This window comes from Gavialis gangeticus, unplaced genomic scaffold (genome assembly GCF_001723915.1).
Source record: "Gavialis gangeticus isolate Ggan-Ray unplaced genomic scaffold, GavGan_comp1, whole genome shotgun sequence".
NCBI lineage: Eukaryota > Metazoa > Chordata > Crocodylia > Gavialidae > Gavialis > Gavialis gangeticus.
Window position 1 is genome coordinate 152,961,544 of NW_017729025.1, and position 22,374 is coordinate 152,983,917.

Here is a 22,374-nt window from a genome sequence, read left to right on the forward strand (position 1 = left end):
GTCTTGCAGAGGCCCCATGTTACCCGGTACCTTCTTTTTACCTCCTGGTGTTAAGTGAATAATGAAGATGGCAGCCATATGACAAACTGGGGAAAGGTGCCCGTTCAATTATGAAATGGGCAAACAGTAAATCCACAGGAATTCTGTTTGCTGTCAGTGTGACAGATCACCTAAAATGTCAAGGAAGATGAGCACCATGTGTACTACTCCACAAAATGTTCACTCAAACTCTGAACTGCACCTTTGTAACTTCTGTTTCCTTTTAACATTCATTCTATTTTCTTCTATACTGGGGTTAGAAAGATGGATGTAAAATGTTAGTTACATAGGTTTTTCCCTATGTAGAACATGTGGTAGGCATCTATAATTGCAGATTGTAAATATACTGGGTTATAATAAATCTACAAGCCCTTTGGCCTAAAAGCAAACACTCACCAAAATTGTTTTATCAAAAACCACAGACCTCTGTCTGGCATAAGATACCAGCTTGGTATAATAAAGTTATAGTGAAGAAATGGCTTTTTTCATCCCTTCAGTTTTAAGCCACTAGAAAAAATATAGTGAAATTATTTTCAATTTCTTGTATAGGCACCTCCTAAAGTCTTCATTCATTTAAGTTTAAGGCATACATGTCTACCTGAAAAATATTTTAGTAAGTTTAACTATGTTCCCATTTAAGGAGAAAAACTTTTGTTTATTCCTTTAGTGTTTAAGCTGGTATAAAAACTTCTTTAGAAATGTACATTTGCAATATTTTGTAAACCCTTCTGTGAACTTCTTGATGCCGATGCCATATAAATTAGATGTTTTACATATAAGCATAACAAGATGTCATGTTATGGCAGGTTACTAATATAAAAAAAAATTAAGTATAACTTTATTTCTACGAATTGGGGAACTAATTATCTAGCAGTGCTTATGCAAGTCCCTATCAAAGATAAGCACTACCATTTTTTAAGACTTAGTGAATTTTAAAACAGATGGTCTTGGGAGTTGATATACTAAATGTAGGAAAGATGAGGATTTGCTGTAAGAACAAGGCAACTAAAACCCTGATGCATATACATTTGTAGTATAGTGAGGCATCATCCTTACTATATGAATATGCAATAACCAACCATGAAGATGTGAAGCCAAAGGAAGGCCATAAACATAAGTATTAAACAGGAAAGTGGTTTCTACTTTGTTTTTTGAAAACATCACTAATAGTTCAGTAATTACTGGTAGGATGCAGTTCATCAGTGCAGGGTGAAGGAATTGCATTTAATTTTTTTTCTTGCAATAAATAAATGCAATATTTAAATGCTATTTTAATTTGAAAATAGCAACCTTCTCTATTAAACGCCGGAAAGAAACAGTCAATTTTAATGTAGGATTTTACATTCTTAATGCTGTAGTTCTCTCATCAAACACACCCTGAAACAATATACGCACCTTGTTTTTTGGAAAGGGAGAATGAAGAAGAAAAAAACAAAAAGGATGTTTTCAGAGTTATAGCTGCACAGAGCAAGGACAGAGCTAAAAAGTCTGCAAGGCTGTGGAATAGGAGGAGAGACAGGAGTAGCAGCAAGCAGACAGCAAAATTGTCAGAGGAAAGGTTAGCTTCATTAGTGGAACATCAAGACCATTAAAAAGGAGAGATTATAATTAACACCTGTGGAGTGAGGAACAATGAGCCATTAAGTCAACTGACTCCCTCAGCTGGGCAGGTGGTTTTGGAGAAGGAATCAAAGCAGGGGATGGGGGAGGGCTTCTATTCTGGACAGAAAAACCAACTTCCCTGCTTAAGACAGGGTGACCCAATTTTGGGGGGCTATTTTTTTGTGGGGGGGAAGTGCGTGCTGTATGTGAGAAAATACAGTATTCGTTGATTGCTTTACTCAAGGCTGCTCCTTGAATGACTTCAGTTAAGTAAGTGAATGTAAAGACCATCTTGAGTTTCATCGCATTCTGATAAGATCAGTCACTCACGCATTCATCAACTCTTTAGGTTATCTATAAGAAACCCGATATCTGAATTAGTCTCCAAGGTTAGTTTTTAACCCTCCTAAGAAACCAGATGGGCTTCAACTACCCCGAGGCAAAAATCCCTTGGCCCATCTATAAACCGTTCCAGTTATCTCAGGTACACGAAAAGCAGGCCTCACTATTTATTTCAGGACTGGTCCGCTTTGACCCTAACTTACCTGGAAAAATACACCAAAAGAGCACTTTTGGTCCCCTCACAAAAGCCAAAATCTCTCCCCAGAGGAGGAGCCACTGGAGTGATGGGAACTGAAGCATCTGCTAGTGCTCGTCTGAGCTCTGCTTGGCTTAATTCTTTCCTCCATAGCAACAGCCAGAGTTAATAACTGCAATTATTTTGCTTGCTGCTCACTGCAGTGACCTCCGCTGCTTGCGGAAAACTCCATGAGCTTAAAGGGCACTGCCTGAGCTCGGAGGGACCTGATCCTTTTCTCTCCAGAGCTCAGGCAGTGCCTACCCCCCATGCCGCTGCTGGCAGGAGCAGAGCCAGTCTGGGTGGTGGTGGGAGCACCGGCACTCACTCTGCCTGACGTCCCCGCGGGGGCGAAGCACCACATCCGGCCCTGCTGTGCCCCGACATCCCTGCTCGCCCCGAGTCAGGAGGGGCCACTGCATTCTGGGATACTGGAGGACTTTGGCTTGGGTGGAATAGCTGTGGAAAGTAGCCACACAGTAATGGAAAAGGAACAAAATTAGGCAGATTGGAGATAGTCCTGCCCTGCAGTGGCATAACTAAGCTGAATAATGAGTGCTTTAAACCACTTAAAAAGTGTTAATGTGCAGCTAGTCCAGGTGTTAAGAGCTCCAGAAGCTGCTTGAATTTACCATGTAGCAAGGCCCTTTGCTATTTAGGTGCCTAAATTTCACTGAAAGGCAAGAGGCTGGTGCTCCAAAGTCACACTGGGGGTGGGTGGGCAGAAAGACTGTCTTAAGCACTTTTGTCAATGGTCACTGTTGTTTCATTGCCCTGTCCCATGTGGCACCACCCTATTGAAATCCACCCCCCTCCTCCTCTCCCCCAATCCTTCTCCCTTTTACACTGAAGCTGTTCTGGAAGGATTGTAATACACATATGCATGAGCAATCCATTACTTTTTTTCTTATTGTTCCCACCTCAGAACTGCTCTGTCACTGAAGGGACATCTACAGCTCAGAAACTTTACTCCACAGTAGCCAGTGTAACAGCACCGCCCAGTGGCAATTTGGAAAAACCATGTGTGAACTCCATGAAGGAAAGTGATACAGGTTTTAGCTGTGTTGGTCTACAGGTAAAAATATTCAGAACTCTTGGTAGAGGTGATATATTTTATTAAACAAACTAAATAGTTGCAAAAAAAATTCTTTATTGCAAGCTTTCGGGCTCATGCACCCTTCCCCAAGCAAAAGAGAATGCACAGATTTTAACATTTCTCCCAGGTAGAAATGAAACTTCGTATTGCACAGGAGAATAGAAAGATGTTATAGGTTCCCCCTTTTGCAACTATTTAGTTGGTCTAATAAAAGATAATCACCTCTACCAAGAGTTCTGAATATTTTTGCCTGTAGATCAACACGGCTAAAACCTGTATCCCTGAAACATGCAACATACTGCAATTAGCCACTTTGCAATAAAAACATCATACTTTTTACAAAAAAAAAGCAGCAAAAATCCAACACTCGGAGACCTGGAGAATCCCACTCTTGCTCCAGCCTTTTGTTTGAGCTAAATTTGCACACCTGGAAGAAAAGCTCCACTCAACAGAACTGCTTCAGCCAGGATATGTATCCATCACCCTCTCTCCTGTGCAGTAGAAAACATCTCACCAAGAAGGAAGAAAAAAAAACAAACCCAACATCATGCTTGCCATCAGATACTTTGGAGGTAAACAGACTATTCTGCCTTTCATTTGAACCTATTTGCATAAAATAAACTTTTCTACTCAGGGGAACCTATAACATCTGTTTAATATGATGCAATATGAAGTTTCATTTCTACCTGGGAAAAATGTTACAAACTGTATTCTCCTTTGCCTGAGGAAGGGTGAGAGCACCCAAAAACTTGCAAATAAAGATTTTTTTTGTGTGTGCAACTATTTAGTTGGCCTAATAAAAGATACTACCTCTACCAAGATTTCTGAATATGAAGGGAAGCAGCATCCCTAAAAGTGAGCTCAAGATTATAGACAAGGAAAACATCACCAGGTCAGAGAGGGCAGTTGCCAGAGACTTCTTTTCGCTAGGGATGGGACAGCATGCCAGTCTTCTGTCTGTTCCACTTTCCATGCCAATTTGACAGAGGAACAAGGTGTTTTGTGCAGGAGGAGTCTGTAGCAGTAACTTGAACCCCTGAGAAATCAAAATGCTTTTCTCTGAGACAGCCACTGACAGCCCCCCTGAACAGAAGTGGTTCTGTAGGTTCTCTCAGTCCTCCTGACATAGGGAAAATCCATTCCCCCCACATGGATACCTGCAAGGCCCAGGCTCTCCCCCAGGCTGCCAGAGTCTGGAAGCCCAGAGAAGGATAGGGTTCTCTACTGGAGACCTTTATCCTCCAGCAAAACTAGGAAACCTTTATTGCTGAGCCATCCAGGTACTGTACGTGACGGGACAGAATGGCTTTTTCAAAGGCTAAAGATTGAATATCCTCAGGCACTAAAGGGTTTCAGAGTGGTCTGTATTTGCAGCAGCTCCTGTCCCACTAGAACTGGAATTGTCTGCCATCCAGTGTGGCACCTCAATCCCATTCTACCTACAGATTGGGATTTTCCCGGGATTTGGAGGCTTAGTTAACCAAAGGCTTGGTTTGGGCCATGTATACTATCCTCCACGCTGGACCACCAGGAAGAATCCCTGGGCACTGAGCAAAGGAGAAAGCCAGTGCCAACATCCTTCTAGTGTACTCTCTCTGTTGCCAGTAGCTTAGAGTGATTGTCTACACAAGGGCACAGAAAAGTTGATCTCAATTACTACAAATGTCAATTGAAATGGGATTCATTAAACTGCACTAAACCATTATGCAGGCACTCATTCAACATTAAAGAGCCCTTTGTTTAATACATGCTGGAAATGAACTAAGCTAAAGCAAATTAAAGCCATTTTAATTCTGAACAGGAATGTCTACATTGAGTTTGATGCCAATTAAACTAAACCATTTTAGAAGTTAATTCAGATTTATTTTGAGTGGCCCAGTGTGGAAAAGCCCTGAGGTTTAACAACAGGCTATAAGGCTATGTCCTTTCCCACCTTGACCTCAGCTCCTACCAGAAAAGTAACAAATAAGTTTAATTATGTACCATCAACCAGTGGTTTTCAGTGTGTGGTCTGCAAACCCCTAGGGTCCCCAGGCTGTCTAAGGGGTCCATGAAAGATGACTGATCAATCAAAAGTATGTGAATACCCACACTATAATTCAAATGGTTCTGCACCTCTGTTCAAAATTTCTAAAGGTGTCTGTGCCTCCATTTGAAATTTTAGGGGTTTGCAAATGAAAAAAAAGTTTGAGAATCACTGCTATAGACCAACATACCATACAAGTCTTCCCTGTCATAAACAGGAAGTGGGATAGGCTGGGGCTGGGAACAGTATGAGTAACTCTGACCGTATTCCTTTCTATTTAGTATCCCCTGCTCTTTGCAAAATTCATTCATAGCACCTGATGAAGCAGGCTGTAGCCTGCAAAAGCTCATGCCTCTCTGAATTAGTTTATAATGTGCCACCCTGCCCTGCTCTGCCTTCTGTCTGACTTCAGATCAACACAACTAACTACCTTTTTCCCTATATCAGTTTTTCAGCAGACAAAATCCAAGTGTAAAGTCAGAAATAACCAGGCCAATATGAGGGTTTGAACCTGGGCTCTTGAGCTCAGGACAAAAGCATCTATTTCATGGAGTCAGTGAGTGGGTACACAGGCTGGCAGTGGTAGGAAACTTTGAGGAATCAGCGGATGCTTCCCCCCTTTCAGTGAGGAGCAACTCTGGTCATTACCCCAAAGGCTAAGCAAACATCGCTTTAGGACAGATCAATGGTGGCAACATTTTCCCCTCAAATTTTAAAACAAATCCTTTCTTTATTTATTATTACACAGTTAGACTTGCCTTTAGTTTATTTAAAACAGAATAAATACCAGTGCCCTTCATTTGTCTACGTGCATTTCCTCCTCACCCCTGGTAGCTGGACACACAGGGACGGTGGCATAACTAGAGTGGGGCAATGAGGCAGCCACCCCAGGCACTGTCCCTGTATGTGGTAGCTGCCCCAGGTACCCAGCCACATGGTTCTGTCTATGCCCAGGAAGCCTGACCCTCAGCATCTTACAGGAGAGCTGCCAGAGCATAGGAAAGAACCAGCTTCTATGCTGCCAGCGCTGCAACCCCAAGCCACTGCTGGCCATGCACCCTTGGTGAGCAGGGGGGAGGAGTGACAGGGCTGTAGGAGACCACATGGATGGTAACGTTCCTCTATTGCACACACACACTGCTGTTCTGTTTTAATGCCTTGGTGTTCTCTGCTGGAAAGAACCTGGAACTTCCTCCCATCCGCAGTTGCTGTCAGGAGTGCCCCCATGATAACTGTTGCCAGAGGATGGTCTTTATGCAGTCACAAGCAGCAGCCTTTCCTCTTGCTGTAAACATTCAGGTGCAGGGCACTCTCTCGCTGCTTGTCCTCTTGTGCCGTCAGCAATCTGAAAAGAGGTCACACAGCTCAGGAACCCAATGCTGTTGCCACCACCTTCCTGCCCAGGCAGTGACAACCTTTGTGCCCTGTCAGCTGGAGAGTGGAGGGAAACAATGAGTTGGCCTTGCTTTGGATTTGAGCTGAATAAAAGCAAACCAGTTGTGAGAAATTCCCAGAATAGCCTGGAAAAAGGGGAACAGTTCATATATACTAGAAGAGACAGCATTGTGTCATGGAATGGGCACTGGACTAAGAAGCAGGAGATCTGTCCTTGCTCTGCCACTGACCAACTCTGTGGCCTTGGCCAAGTCACCTCACCTCTGCCTACTGCTGTTTCCCTTTCTGTAAAATGGTGATGATGCATCTTTTGGAATGCACTTTGAGATCTTCCTGTTGAAAACTGCTATGCAAAACCTAGGTGGTATCGTTGTATTGGATACACAGCAGGATTTCTCAGTCGGTAATTCACTAGCTGTGCTTATGTGGCACAAAATAAAGAAAACTAGAATTTTTTCAAGTAAATTAAAATCGTATTTTTTTCTATTTTCCTCCATTTGTATCTTAAAAAAAGAAAGTATAAAAAAGGGAAAAGGGAGTGGGGACTGAGAAAATTATTAATAGTTATGGGTGCAGCATGCCTATAGTATAGACAATTGTGGCAGAAGGTCAGTCTTAGGTTAATGCCCCTTCTTGCCATGGCCTGCCTCAAGAGAGATTTTTTTGCAACTTGGCCACAGCTGGAAGAGATACAAGGCCAATTCCACATCTTTTCACTGACCTTGCCATATGTAGCATGGGCTCTACAATGTTGTAGCCAGTCATGGCGCTGCACTCATAGAAGACAGCCTTGTATTCCTGCCGGAAACAGAACCAGGAGATAACTTTGTGCATGGTCTTTCCCCACTATCCCCACCTCTGCTCAGCAACCAATGCCCCAAAGAAGGATCCTCTCCAGTGCTTGTAAAAGACCATCCTCTATTTCATATACATAGTGGAACCCCCTCCCCATCAAACGTCTTGTGGGATGCTAATGAATTATAGGATTCATGCAGACTGCCTATATGGAGGATATGCCAGTGTCTCATCCCACAAGTAGAATGAGCAAGAGGACAGATCCCCCTGCTAATATCCATGAATGGAGCTTTCTCTTTGAGGAAGTGAAGGCCTGCTCCTCACAAAGGGCCTGGAGGGAGCATTGGGTCTTTAGTAGTTGGGAGGAAGGAGGGAGCTTAAAGTATTTGTGAAATACTAATGTGTGCTTTGGGTGTCCTCTCTCTCAAAGTGCCTCCATCACCAGCTGGGCTATGGAACATGCAACATTCCAGGTCATGGACTGGTTCATTTAAGAGCACTTCATACTCCACTAAACAGCTCCATGCATCAAGGCCCAGTGGAGAAACTTCTAAGCCAGGGGTGGGCAATTATTTCAGGCAGAGGGCTGCTTACTGAGTTTTGGCAAGCCATTGAGGGCCGCATGACAGGTGGCCAGGGGCAGATACATATTAATTTTCGAAATTTTTTAGGGGCCCCATGGGCCAGCTAGAATGGTCTGGCAGATCACATCCAGCCCCCGGGCTGCATTTTGCCTACCCCTGTTCTAACCTAAGGGGACATAGGTATCACAGGGCATTAAAACCAAGGGGGGAAAAACAAACAAAAAACCACCCATATTCATAAGCTGGATGTGTCCAGAGCTTCAGTGTCTGAGCTTGCAGATGGGGTCATGTAACTAGTTAAATCTCCATCATCTTCCTGAAAAACTGAGAACTGCTGCACACAGTCCAAAGAGGAAAAGGCAAGTGGTGCCCTTTGTAAGCTGATGTCCATCACTTATGGGCAACTTGGCACCACTGAAATCAGTGCTAATTCAGTCATGGATCTCCGTGGGGGCAAAAATCACACCCTGCAACCATGGTGAATACAGAAACACCTCCCTCCCATTTCCTAAATAGGACAATGAGCATGAAAGCCAGAATGGAGCAACCTTTACAGAGCCCTTAGAGCAGAGAACAGCATTCAAAGCCACACCACCTTTGCCAGCCTCTCGCCCTCCAGCTTAGGCACATCATGGGTCTTCTGTTCTACTGCATCCACTTTGTTTCCTAGCAGAAAGATCACAGCTCCATCCTCAATCCCTTCCTGCAGAACAGAACAAGGCTCCTTTGAGAACCATCAAAAGGAAACAAACCTCATGGAGCTGATCCCATTTGGGCTCACACAAAAAGGAGCTTTGCTATGGAGATCAGTGGAAATTGGAGCAGCCCCTGAAATTATCATCAAAATTCCACCCAACTCAGTTTATTCAGAGGAATGAGTCTGGAAGCTCCAACTGGGACACTGTGGAAAGAAATTTAAACTTCTAGGATTCCAAGTGGTTCCCGAGTCCGAGCATTTGATTCAACCAGATTTAACACTAATTTTTTTTAGTGGCAAGGGGTAGGTTGTTTTGCACCCATTTCCTTGGCTTAAGAACAAGGAGGAAAAAAGTTGGCCCTACTGGACCTGTGGGAATTTAAAAGTCTTGCCACATTTTCCTTTTGCGCCTGTATTTTCTTGATGTGAAGCTATTCATTTTGAGGTCTCTGAAATGGGTTTTGCTCTTACCTGGATATTATTCATCCAGTTCCGCACTGCTGTGAAGCTGCACTCAGCAGTGACATCATACATCACCAAGATGCCATCCGCCTTTCGGAAATACTGTTTTGTAATGCTCCGAAATCTGAAGGCAAACAAAACACAGGAGACTTACAGAACCTGCACCGTTATTAACCAGGTAACACAAAATACCCCATTCTTAAATAGGCCTTGCAGCAGTTTCAGGAGGCTCAATGTTCAAGTCTGTTGTTCACAGGCAGGCATGGCAAAGGCTAAATTCTCTCTGTGTGGAGAGGCCTGATGCAGAAAGGGAAAGTGCGTCTGGGCTAGTGGAAAGAAAACAGGATACAAGTCTTCATTTGGATGAGATGAAAGAAAAGGTATGAAGACCCATTAGGTGTTCAGGAAAGAAAGCATCCATAGAGTGATAACATTCATCCATAGAGTGATAAAGGCTTTGGTGGACCCCTAACTTAAAACTTTACACAGTGACTTCAGCTACTGGTTTAGATGTACCAACAGACCATCTTTCCACACGACATCAGTTCAGCTTCCAAAATCCCAGGAGAGGGTTTCAACCTAATTTTAAATGTCTCATATAAAGCAGAAGACAGGGTAGCTTTACACCTTATAGACTAGCTAAATCAGAGATGTATAAGCTTTCATGAGCCTGAGCTCACATCTGATTAAGTGACTTTAAGGTCATGAAAACTTATGCATCTCTGATATAATCAGCCTATGAAGTGCAGCTCTACCTTGCCTTCTGCGTGACTTAATACTACATGGCTAACTAACTACCTCTCTCTGCTCATAGGAGGCAGCCACTTTGTGGATGATACAGCAGAGAGAACCAAGTTCTGGTAGAAGCTCCCAGCACTTAGGGAAGTGAGTGGACACACATTTCTAGCTGTGTATTTAGACAGACCCATTGCTTACTGGGCTAAATGGCCTCCCTACAGAACTGTAAGTCAGTGCTTTCAATAAGGACACTTTTGAAAATTAGCTGACAAACCACCCAGGAAGGCCAGAAAACAATGACCTCATGACTAGGTAACCCTGTTACTTCCAAAATTGGTCCTTATCAAAGCCTCCACGGGATGCTGTTTCATTAAATGCTGGTATTCAGAAAACTTAATTTGGAAAACTCCCCTGTTTGCATTTCTCTGGAGTTCAAGGTAAGCTCTGAAATTACTAAGCCCATTGCACAGTGAAATACTTGCTACATGTAGTGGGCATTTGAATCAGCAGTTGTGATCTAGGATCCTCATTTATGCCATATATTTGGCTATACAGCTCTGATTAAGAGTAACCATGTGAGTAAGTGCAAAGCTAAAAAAAGATGGTTTTATGACCCAAAATCAGGAAAACAGACAAGGCTAGTGCTTTCTGAAGGCATGGGCAGACGTAACTGCTGTATCAGTATTAAATGATCCTGATATAAACTATTACCAGGTAAGTGTGATATATGCATGTTTCTGTGGCAATTCAAGTGTATCCAAACCAGAAACCACTACGACCCCAACCCTGAATGAAACGGGGTTAAAGTTCCAGAGATTTAGCTAAATTACGATCATTACAGGATCCTGGCAATGTAGCAGTTAAGTGTAACAGTTGATGCCCAGTCCTGAGAGGCAGCTACTCCTTTTTAAAGCGGTTAAGCAGCTACATTTGTACGCTTATAAAACGCATGTTAATGATCCATGGGGCTTAGAAACCTTCTTAAGTGCTTTTCCAAGAAGGGGTTATTTCAGGTCCTGTGCTACTCAGCCACAGGTAGTTGAACTTACAAACAACTCCTCTCCAACAGCTCCATCTTGACATGGAGACATAAGCAAAAAATTGCCCGAATGGAAAGGTCATTTCTCAACATGCATCTAATTTGAGGAGTTCCCCATTTATAGCAATTTTTGAGCTCTACTGAGGATCTTTGTCTTCCGGATTGCAAAATCTAATTTGCCTGAGATTGGGGTTGCACCTTTGCCCTAAAACAACCAGAAGCCCCACACGCTATTGGTCAGCACAAGGTCACATAAGCCCTGTGAACACAAATTCCATCCCGAGGGAGGTTTGATGCTGTGGTACATTAAAATAAAAAATGCGCCTTGTTTTAACAGTATATGCCAAAACTGTGTGGCCTGTTTGAGCTCATTTTAAGCTCAGGATTCAAAACGTGTTACGTAAATGAGAGTGGCATGTACTATTGTAATAAATGTAAGTCACATTAATATTATGTGGATCTTTTCCTTCTCAGATGGCTAGGACACAGGATGGTTTTTTTTGCTTTTGTTACTGGACTCCTAACAAGACCAACCCTGTGGCATGTTTAGCAGCGGAACTAGAGGCCCTTGCTTCAATCACACCCAGAGGTACTGTTATATACAACTATTTCTCAACACTCCTGGCACCAGATGTTACTTGAGCTGTTCTCCACCCCCCCCACCCCCACACACACACAAACTCAAAGAAATGGACTAGTTTAGGAGAACTGAGGACCACATCCCATTACTTTGGGATGCAAGGTTGCTGTGATCCTCAAAGGTCTCCTAAGACTGGCCCTAACCTTAAAGATATATACAGGTGCCCCAGGTATACAGAAATTCAGAACCTGTTTTTGGTACTTGGAGACATCTTTTCTGTGATAGATCCTATGGATCTGTGTCACAGGGTCATGACAGAGGCATGAACACAGAACTGAAATGTGTGTCTCGGGCCATGGAGTCCAGTGGAGTCCCTGCCTTTGCCAGAAGCCGTTTATCCAAGGAGTCCTAAAAATGGTCCACTCCAATGCCTTACAAATGGACACCACGCAGCCACAAAGCACTGTATGGAAGCAAAAAAAAGAACACCCTGAGATGTGCCACGGAGGAGACAGGGCACTGCCAATGCCCCACCACAGCAATGGAACGATGTTTGGGTTTAATAAGCTCAGATAATCCTAGGAAAGGAGCCATGCTCTACTTTGCAGAGGAAGGCAAACCCCACCTTCCCACATGCCTGCCTGTGCTAATCTGACCACATATGGTGATCAGTTCAACTCTGAATGGAAGATAAAAGCCTTTGAGCCAGATACCTTAAGAGATTTTCAAGTACCAGCAAGAATCACTAGTGCATCCTAGTCAATAGTCCTGCCTCTAGCTTTGGTCAATGCCCAATATTTCAGAGGAAGGTGGGAGGAAAAAAGAAAAACAAAAGCTGATTGAGACTTCGTAAGGGGGGGGCGTTAATTCCTTCTTTGCCTCTATAGTAATCCTATTCATCAGAGGTCACTGTTGTCCTAGACACCTTTTGCATGGAAAGAAATACCTTTTTATTGCATGGGGACAGCAAACACCTACACCACCATATCATTTATTAACCCAGTAATACCCCTGTCCTATCCTGTTACCCCATCCTGAAACAGACAGTGAAATGGTTTCTGTGCTAGCTATTGTCCCACTCTCTCTAAAGGTTAAAATTAATGTTGTGCTCCAAGGGATGTAATCCAGGTCTGGTCTCTCCTCTCTCCACCCCTGCGCTATAAAGATCAATAGCCACTCTCCACATTGGCTGTTACATGCTGTGAACTTGGCAGCATGAAATCCAAATCTGGAACAAAAAATGTTTAATTTACCTCTCCTGCCCTGCTGTGTCCCACAGCTGCAAGGCAACTCGTGCATTATCTACCATTAAACTCTTCACTTGGTAGTCGATACCTGTTGGGGGGCAAGGAACATATCATCTGTGCTCCAGGGAAGGGAGCAAGTATCTTTCTGCATGTGAAAAAAAATATGCTCAGGACATTTGGGGTGCTCCTGACATCTAAAGAACCATGGCAGCAGTAAAGGCACCAGTCCTTCTCCCCACCTCCAGCTATTTTTCAATCCTGAATTTTCAGGACTGGTAGGAAATGAGACCCTCTCCTCCACCCCCATCCAGGATAATTCAAGGATCACTAGACCACCCTCTGAAGACCACAGCTTTCAAGGCCTCAGAAATAACACCCAAAAACTACAATCTCCTTTTGGAAAATCTTAGCCATTACTAGATAATGTGGACAGGGCTGCACAGAGCATACAGGGGAGGCGACCAGATTAGCAGCACTGGTAGTACTGGCATGGAAGGAGTCTGTGCAACTGCCCTGTATGAACACGAGACAAACACTGGGAACACTTCATGCTTCCTCCTCTTCCTTTTGTTACAGCCCTCCTTTCCCAGGCCTGCACCACATTCTGCCAGGGCAGAAGCCCTCTCACTTACCAATGGTTGCACTGATCTCTGCCAAGGACCTGTCATAGCAAAAGCGATGGATAAAGGAGCTCTTGCCAACACCTGAGTTCCCCACGAACACCACCTTGAAGATGCGATCTGGGGAGAAGCCAGCTGGATCCTGTGCCTTGAGGTTGGAGGAACAGGACAGGAGCAAGGCGCAAGAAAGGAGAAGACAAACTAGAGGAGTTGGAGACGGTTTGTGGGAGTCACAGAACCCCCATCCTCAACAGAAATAGTGGAAAGGGGGCAGGAGGGAGGAAAGCAAGGAAGAATCCTAGCGTACGAGGCTTACCATGGTTTCGGTGCCAGTGGGTTGCCCTCTGGGAGGCAGTGGAGTACTGTCTAACTCATTTGATGTTTTCCTACAGCTGCGTTTCAGAACCATCCTTGGCTTCCCCATGTCCCCCGCCATTTGCTGCCTCTCTCTCTCTCTGCCAGAGATGCTGCTCTCCACGTAGCTTGCGGTACCTCCTTTCACCTTCTTCAATCTGGTGCCCAGGAAGTATTTACAGTTCTTCCTGTTAGGCTCTTCCATGGTCATTTCCTCAGGGAAGGCAGAAGAAACATCCCCAGAAACAAGCAGCCTGTGTCAAGGCCCATATGTACCATGTGCAGGGTGAGGAAAGAGTTCCCCAAACAACCAATGTGATCAAGTTAGCACTCATGGGACACTGATGGGGATTCACATTCACACACATGTAGACTAAACAAGACAGAACACTGCCCCAAAAGGAGAAAGGTGAGGAGAGGACACAGCACACCCTGGCCATGTTCCTACAAAACAGAAGGCCCATGAGTGAATCTGTGGGTGAAAGCCATGATCTTGCAAACATCACAAGAGGTTTCAGGAATCTCAGCAACTCAGATAGTGGCACTAACATCTTGGCCCCAAGTAGGCAACAGTTTTGGTACTAAGAAGCTGAATAAGAATCTATTTGAAACAATATTTCAGGACAAATTTCTGCATTGCAATTGAAGCAGCTCAAAAAAAAGACAGGGAAAGGAGAATTTGCATTTAATCCACAATCACTCTTGTTTGGGAGGTTTCTGAGAAGTGGTGTTTTTATTCGATTTTCTGCAATTTTATTCTTTTATTAAAATATTTCCCTTTTCCCATTTTTTTTCCCTTCCATCCATCCCCATGCATGTGAGTGGGGTGTTTGCATGTGTACAACTGCCTCCATCTGTATCCAAATAGATACTCTCAAAGATACAATCGCATTAACCATTAGGGCTGACTTACTCTTTTCTAGCTCAAATGGCAGATGCCCATGTGCTTGGAGAAGAAGGTCCAGAGTCCTGCTCCCCACAAGCATGGAGAACAAATGTGCAGAGTGGCCCTATTCCTTCTCCGCAGCTCCTACACAAACTACCACTGTGTTAGCTCTGCAGTGAGTCCCTGTTTAAGTGTCTCAGAGGAAGAAATAAAATCAAAGGCTTGACAGACTTTTACTCCAGGGAAGCTTCAGGCCCTGGGAAGAGACATCACACACTCCACTGTAGCATCTGGTAGAGAGCAGTTCTGCCCCAGGAGAAGGGTTGTAGACCTGTGGAATAGAACCTAGGCTAAACTTACATACATCAGACTCTGCGTATGTTAATAGTGGCAATGAGAGAGACAGGCTTTAGAAAAAAAGAAAAAAAAAAATATATCACTCAGCCCATAGGAATCCTGAGCATGTGGAGTGTCTGGGTGGGGAGCTGACCTATGAAGAAGTAACTCGTGATATGATTTCCATCTGGTCCAGCTTTCCATAGTTAATGAACTAGGAAAATGGAGAGGTGATGTAGCCCTGCTTGATTGGCATGATCTAATGTCTACTGAACTCAAAAATTCCTGTTGGCTTCACCAGGTACTATGCCATGACCAAAGTGGAAGGGTAAAAAAGCATGTACTGTCCTTAGTGGAGTCTACGCTCAGGGAAACATTGTATTATGCCTATACTCAGCATAAAGAGTGCCTTTCACACAAGGCATCAAGAGATGGACACAGGAACACAAAGTCTGTCTTATGAAAATGCATGTGCCCAAAACCCCTTGAACTGAAAATTAAAATCAGCTGCCCTCATGCATGCATTTCCTTTGAAAAGCCATTAGACTCCCTGGCGCCTTTTTCTGTACAGTACTTACACAGTACTCAGACCAGAAAAAGAGGAATTAAACCAAATTAAATTATTTGACCATGGAAAGCATACACCCAAATTTCCTGGGCTTTAGAGATGGGAGAAGGGTAATGGGCATGACCCTATCTCCATAGCCTGATGACATGCCAGCATGAGAAAATGGAATAAGCAGCTGGGAGGCAAAAGCCTCTTTGGAGAAGGGATTTCAGAAAAGCACCCGAAGACAAAAGCACCTGAATGAGGGGCCAGAACTGCAAGTTCTGCTGCCATTTCTTAGGGAACATGTCACAACCTCTAGAGACCAATGGAGCAAAAAGGAGAAGTGGGCACCTCTCTTCTTCCCCACACCACAGTGACCCTCCAAACATCTCCCCTAGCTCAGCCCTCCAAATGGTTGCTGCACACTGCTGGCAGCATGCTGAATCTCCAAAAGAACAGCTGCTGAGAAGATCAGGATGCAAGTATAAACAGCAAGCTCATTTGGTCCCATGGAGCAAGGGCATTTGCCATTCACAAACTATCCAACTGTGGGACCGTTAAAAAGACAGGGCCACATAAAATAGCCCCGTCTCTGATATGACTAAGCAGAATCTCGGCAGGACGGCTCCCCAGCTGGTTGAATTTTTCCATCAGTCTATTTGTCCAGATGCCAGGAGCAAGACTTCCACAAGGGCTTAAATACGTGGCCATTAACTGCTGGCTGAAAAAGGATGTGGCAAGAACTGTGCAGTCAACAGGCTTGTGGCTGAAGATCACCTAGATCAGCAATTAAAGGGCAAGCTCATTTAAGCTAGAGGTGCAGAATTTGGCCCACACAATTCCAGGTTATTTACTGAAGTCAGTCACTTGCAACTAGATCTTACGACTTCTGTAGCATCCAGCCCTAAACTTCAGTGATTCTCAGCTTTGAAGGGCCAACTTGCCATGGGAGGACAGCTTCACAACCTTACCTAGGTTGGGAACATACCCAGATTCCACGAGCCGTGCGCACAGGAACAGTGCTAGAAACCACATGTGCAGACAGGGAGCTCCCTGATGCGTACCACTGGAACCTTGTCCTTCTTGAAACTGGAGTGGCCTCCACTGTTACAGATGTCCTGTCCACACTAAAGGTATGCACCAGTGCAGCAGCACTTACATACCAGCTAAAGTGTCCTTCTCATCCTTGGCAGTATGCTCCAGCAGGGTTAGAAATGGTAATGAATATAAAGGAGCAGGAATGAAAATCCAGGATAGCAGTTTTCTTTAAACTAGTGCTTCCACCCAGTTACTTTCCTGCTACTGTGGGAATGCAAGTCTTTTGGACAAATTGCTCCTTTTCCTATTCTCCAAGGAACAGAGTGCTACAGCACAACACATTTGTGGTCACAGAGAGAAGGGGGATGAAGGAGAGATCACCCTTGTGATGAAAGGAAAGGAAAGTGGGATGCAGAAGAAAACCCCAAATCCGTTTGAGGGCAACGCGGCACAGACCATGAGGAACAGACTGCCAATTCAGCTACTTTGAGAAGAGTTATGGGTTCCCATCCTAGAGGACACCCTCATCATTCGCCCCTGACCCAGTTTCCAAAACACTTGCTCCACCGGCTTCCTCTTGCTACTTTGATCTTTTGACCCTTCATTCTGCTCGGGGTCCCCAGGCTGTCCAGAGAGGAAGCAGTGCTGTGCTAAGATGGGACTCAGCACCCTTTCTTGACACACCAACATGTGGGTGAGAACTCCCACTAGTCCAGCCACAACCCACCAAGCTCTAACAATTAACCAAAGCCCAGCCTTAGCCCACACTGAAGGGGAGTGTGCACAGGACACAAGTGACTGATAGGAGTCCACATAACACATCACACGTGACAAACAACACAGATTGCAGGCTAACCGTTTTACTGGCTTGTCCTCCGGGATGTATTTTCCTACCATTGACCCTTTCTTCAACAGGAGCTTTTTGCTCTGAGGTGCCTAGAAGTTAAAGAAAGGGTATGAAAAGAGTCATTAGGATTGATTAGCCAAATAGCCCAGTGCTAGACAGCAACAGGTCAGATCCCCACCTCAGCAGTGGCAGCTCTGACATTACTAGGACATGTTAGCAAGATGCAGTTATAACCCCTTGGAGAAGGACACACCATAACTAGGTCCAACTCATATGTTTGGATAAATGCCCAACAAGGGGTTAAAAATCATTTACAAATAAAGTCATAATGGAGACCTTCACGGGGGGCTGGGATCTTTCATTTAAAAATGTGGAAATTAGGTCCCTATGCCCCAATTCTAGGAGACAGTAAAATGTGCCCAAGTCCTAGCAGGAATGGTGCCACTGCATTCACAAACACTAGAGGCAGTTATCCCAGTTAACTGGGACTCAACCCTGTTTGTAAAATCATATTGTTCAGTTAATGAGTGGTCCTCAACCTTTTTACGCCCCAGGCAAAAATGCTTGCTCTGAGCTTTCCCTTATTTTTTGATTACAGAAAAATAATAGAGTGATTCTCCTGTTGCAAAATGCTCAGAAAGACGACAGCAGGTCACAATGTTTTTAACACTATAGATTCCCACTTGAAATCTCTGGGTTTCTCTTGTGAATCATATTTGCACAACCAACAGAGCAACATTGGGTGGCATACCATGGCACCCTTGAAAGGACGTCAAGACACCTGAGGGTGCTGTGGCATCCTGGTGGAGGATCACTGTGTTAATTAAACAGACTTGGAATTAAGGTTTACATGTGCAACTCACAAACATGAATACAGATACTGTTTTCAGTTGATTACTCCAAATCTTTTCCCTCCGTCACTAAAGCAGTTCTCTTTCTGTCAGCAGCCACCACTCTGATTTGGACAGACACACCAGACAGGCTGACAAGCACATCCTGATAATGGTTTGAGTCATTGACTCTCTCCTGTATGGCTGCCACAAACAGAGGTGCCAAGATGTACTGGGGCCCTGGCTGAGATTTCCATGCTTTGGAAGACTAAAGGTATTGTCATCAATGAAAAACTTATAGCAAACCACACTTTTTCCTATGAAATAGAGTGGTGCTGCTCCCTCCACATGAGCTGGTGACTCCTAGTACAGATATATCTGGTGGCTGTTGCTCATATTCAGTTCTGAATCACAGAGGCTGTCCCTCTCCCTATCCATTCCCACCCTGCTGTGGAGCAGTGGGAGGAATTAGCATCCTGTTCTGGGCCTTCTTGTCACGGGGCGTCTGCGCCAGGAAACACGTCCTGCCTGCCGTCACAAATCAAAGCAATGTACACACAGTCTAGAGGAAGAACAGACAAGAAAACTCCTGCTCAAGCAAAGCAGAGATGGGAGAGAGCTGGGAAAAGCTCTAAAGAGATTATTTCACTCGGGCACCATTACTGCTTTCTACTGTCAGTTCTCATACACATCCTTGTCTAACTGGCCCTCCCACTACGGTCAGCACTTCCAACATTTCCAGAGAGAATATGAAAAAGCCATTAAGCAGAGCAAACAAATATTCACAATCCTCTATCCTCACAGCACTTCCATATGGTAGAAAACAAAGGTCCCCCTGCCCCACTCTCCTCCAGGCAAGGACCCACCCAAGGTTACACAGGAAACCAGAGGCAGAGAAAGGAGTTGAATGCAGATCTTCCAGATCCCACGTGTGTGCTTGAACCATCGTATTACCCTTCTTTCCCCTCTGCATCTGGCCACAGGGAGTTTCTACCCACAGAGAGACAATGTAAGGGGAATGCACGGGATAGGAAGGCTAGGAGGAGAGGACTCTGCTATTCACACACACTAACACTCTTTTGGAGGCTGGTAGGCACGAGATATTTTAGTGGAGGGTGAGGAAGGGGGAAGCAGGGGAAGGGAGTTAAGAAGGCTATAACCAGTTTGAATTTAGGGGTTTTTTTAGTCCAAGAAAACCCCTGTAGGCGACTCATAGCAGGTCTTCCCATGAGCCAGACTTCAAATACAGAGTCCAGGTTGGGATATTTACTGCTGAGGATAAATTCCCACCTTCAAAAAGAAAGACTCCTAAAAATCTCATTCCAAGGTAATTTAAAAAAAAAAAAAATACATGGTTAGATGCAGATAGCAGCCAGTAGAGAACAAGTATTCCAATTACAAATCTTTTCAAAATAACATGATGAAATCTGTGCGTTTCCTTCCTAGTGAGCTAAATCAAAACAGGGAATCCAGAATTTTGTTGCATAAAACCAGGGTTCAAATTATGGCAGAGCTTGGGGGGGCTCAGCCCCCCATTAAGAGATGACCCCCCCACCCCGGGCCGGTCAGCCCCCAGCCCACCCCATGCCTGTCTAAGCAGCCCAGATAGTGATGGCTCCTTCTGGGTGCCACTACTACAAACCCCACTCCCAAGAGTCAAAGTGTAATCTTGCCAGATCCTTGCCATGGATGCAAACCAGCAGAGTTAGCTGCTGAGAAGTGATTTCCAAGAGGATGAAGATTTGACTCTTCATTTTCAGAGCTCCTTAAAAGGGAAGCTTCTTAAATAGAATTCAGGTCCATGCCAAAGGGCCAAGCAGTATGGATCATGCTGGTTATATATCTGATTATAAAAAGCTGTCCTGTTTAAGGCTGGTTTATAGAAGGGTGAATGCCCCATTTTCAACCAGCCACCAAGCACACACCTTCCAGCCAGAGGCCACCAGAGCCCACCTGGGGAAATCTCATCTCAGGAGGTTCAGATTAGACCCTGGTTCCATCCTACCTTCAAGGATGAAGCAGAACACTCAGTGATCAGGGTGAAAACATTCAGGGTTTAAACCAAGGAGACCTGTTACATTCAAGTGCATTCTTTAGACCCTTGGAAACATGTACCTACTCACAGCTTGCCTGGCATTCATATGATGCACCGAGTCCAGTAGTCATCCTTTGGAGCAAATTGACTCATGAGCAATCTATCAGCACAGGGCCCTACCTAGAGAGTAAACACGACCTACTCAGGGCATACTACTTAGGAAAAAGAATGAGACAATTGCCTGGGTTTTTCCCACTATTAGTTTTTGCCATGCTTTTATTGGCTTGTCAAGTTTGCATAGCTTTGGCTTGTCTCACAGATGGCAACACCACAAGCATGACATCACAACTGTACAACACAGATGGAAACACAGCATTCATGGAGACACATGGAGGCCAAGCGTTCATGGAATTGGCTATGGAAGAAAGAAGTATGCCCTCCGGTTCACACTCCAAGGCTGGCACATTCTGTGCAGTCTGGGTCTTGCTACACTATTGGTGACAAACAGAAGAATCACGTACATTTGGCATCTTTGATAACCCATGCTACACAAACAGAATACGCAAGCCTGTCACTTCCAGATCTAAACGCCACAAGTCTGAGCTGCTTGAGCCAAAATATAAAATTACTTGTGGGTTATGATGCTCAAACCTGTATACACGATCTAGATCAAGGTTCAGTAACCTATGGCCTGTGGGTAAGATCCAACCTGCAGTCATTGGATCCAGCCCACAAAGCTGGGGCTTCAGCGGCATTCAGCAGCAGGCGACCTTGCTGGTGGGGAGATTTCCCCGTGCTGTACCTCAGCCAGGAGGCAAGGAGAAGCAATGGCCGGGGTCTAGTGCTGGCTTCCCTTGGACCCAAGCTGAGCCATTCCATCCCACTTCCAGAAAATGTTGCTGACCACGGGGCTAGATACTAGATGACTATAAAGATCCACTGGAAACATGTCTATAGCAATATTAGAAACTCTTATAAAGAGCAAGGGATAAAACTCATCACTAAGTGCAGGCAGCCAATGACTTGCTCTAGCTACACTAACATGCTTGCTACAGACATCCTATATGCTACGTTGTCCTATCAGAAACAATATTAACCTGTTTACAGAGATGCAGACTTGCACCATTTTTCTGTTTTGGAAATTAAAAAAAAAATAAAATGCATCTGTTTGCTCTCCCCACAGGTGTTTTCTGCACTCATACAAAACCCACAGAAAAGAGCAGGTGGAAAACATCCCACTGGTGCTGCAGACAAAGGTAACCTCAATCTTCATAGAGTCTGTCTGTAGGTTTCCCTGTAGAGCACTACACTAGATCTGTATCCCTTTGGCCCCAGGGGCCATGTTTTACTTCATAGAGAAATGAAAATTTAGATTAGCTGACAGCCAATGACCCCTGGTAGAAAACGGAAATTGTTTTCTAATGTAGCAAGCTGTTTAAACAAGTTCCATAGCAAACAGAATAGGCAGGCCAGGAAGTCCCAAGTGACTCCCTAGCTAAGGGCTCACTGTGGGAAAAATAAGTCCTTGGTCAGGACAAGCACTCATGGTCCAAGTCCAAGCCTTGTGTTTTCCATTATAAATCAACAGTTTACCCACAATTTCTCTAGATACAGAATCTCTCTCTCTGCACCATACCATCTTAGGGCAGGCTTCACCTACTCAGGGACTGTCACCACAGCAAGGCATGTCATTTGGGGAGGTTGGATGGGTGGGGGTGGAAGGCCATATCAATGTTGAGATTGTCGCATGGTAACTCTCCTCCCCACTACCACTGTAGGGGGCAAAAAGGGTAGTACAAGGGGATCAGCCCTGGGGAGATCTATGGCAGGGCAAACCTTATGAGGTCCTCTTACCTGTTCTCTATGTACCTCAGCTGCAGCACAGCATCTGGTTTATAAAATTTTAAAAATACCCTAGGCCATCTCTCTCTGACACACACACACACACACACACACACACACACACACACACACACACACACACACACACACACACACACA

At 44.6% G+C, this 22,374-nt stretch overlaps 1 protein-coding gene across 5 annotated transcripts in view; it reads right to left on the reverse strand.

The window, feature by feature from the left end:
• Positions 1–6,037: 6,037 nt before the first annotated feature.
• CRACR2B (calcium release activated channel regulator 2B) overlaps positions 6,038–22,374 on the reverse strand; it is a 63,259-nt gene continuing 46,922 nt past the window's right edge. For 3 of the 5 annotated variants that reach the window (XM_019519777.1, XM_019519779.1, XM_019519778.1), the window contains 8 exons: positions 17,518–17,597; positions 13,814–14,009; positions 13,510–13,645; positions 12,884–12,965; positions 9,283–9,397; positions 8,710–8,817; positions 7,457–7,533; positions 6,038–6,685 (listed from right to left, as the gene is read on the reverse strand). In XM_019519777.1, the coding sequence (XP_019375322.1) occupies positions 6,601–6,685; positions 7,457–7,533; positions 8,710–8,817; positions 9,283–9,397; positions 12,884–12,965; positions 13,510–13,645; positions 13,814–14,009; positions 17,518–17,597 (879 nt within the window). In that variant the 3' untranslated portion in view covers positions 6,038–6,600. Of the gene's footprint in view, positions 6,772–7,456; positions 7,534–8,709; positions 8,818–9,282; positions 9,398–12,883; positions 12,966–13,509; positions 13,646–13,813; positions 14,010–17,517; positions 17,598–22,374 lie in introns of all 5 variants that reach the window. The other 2 variants (XM_019519781.1, XM_019519780.1) reach the window with 2 other exon arrangements.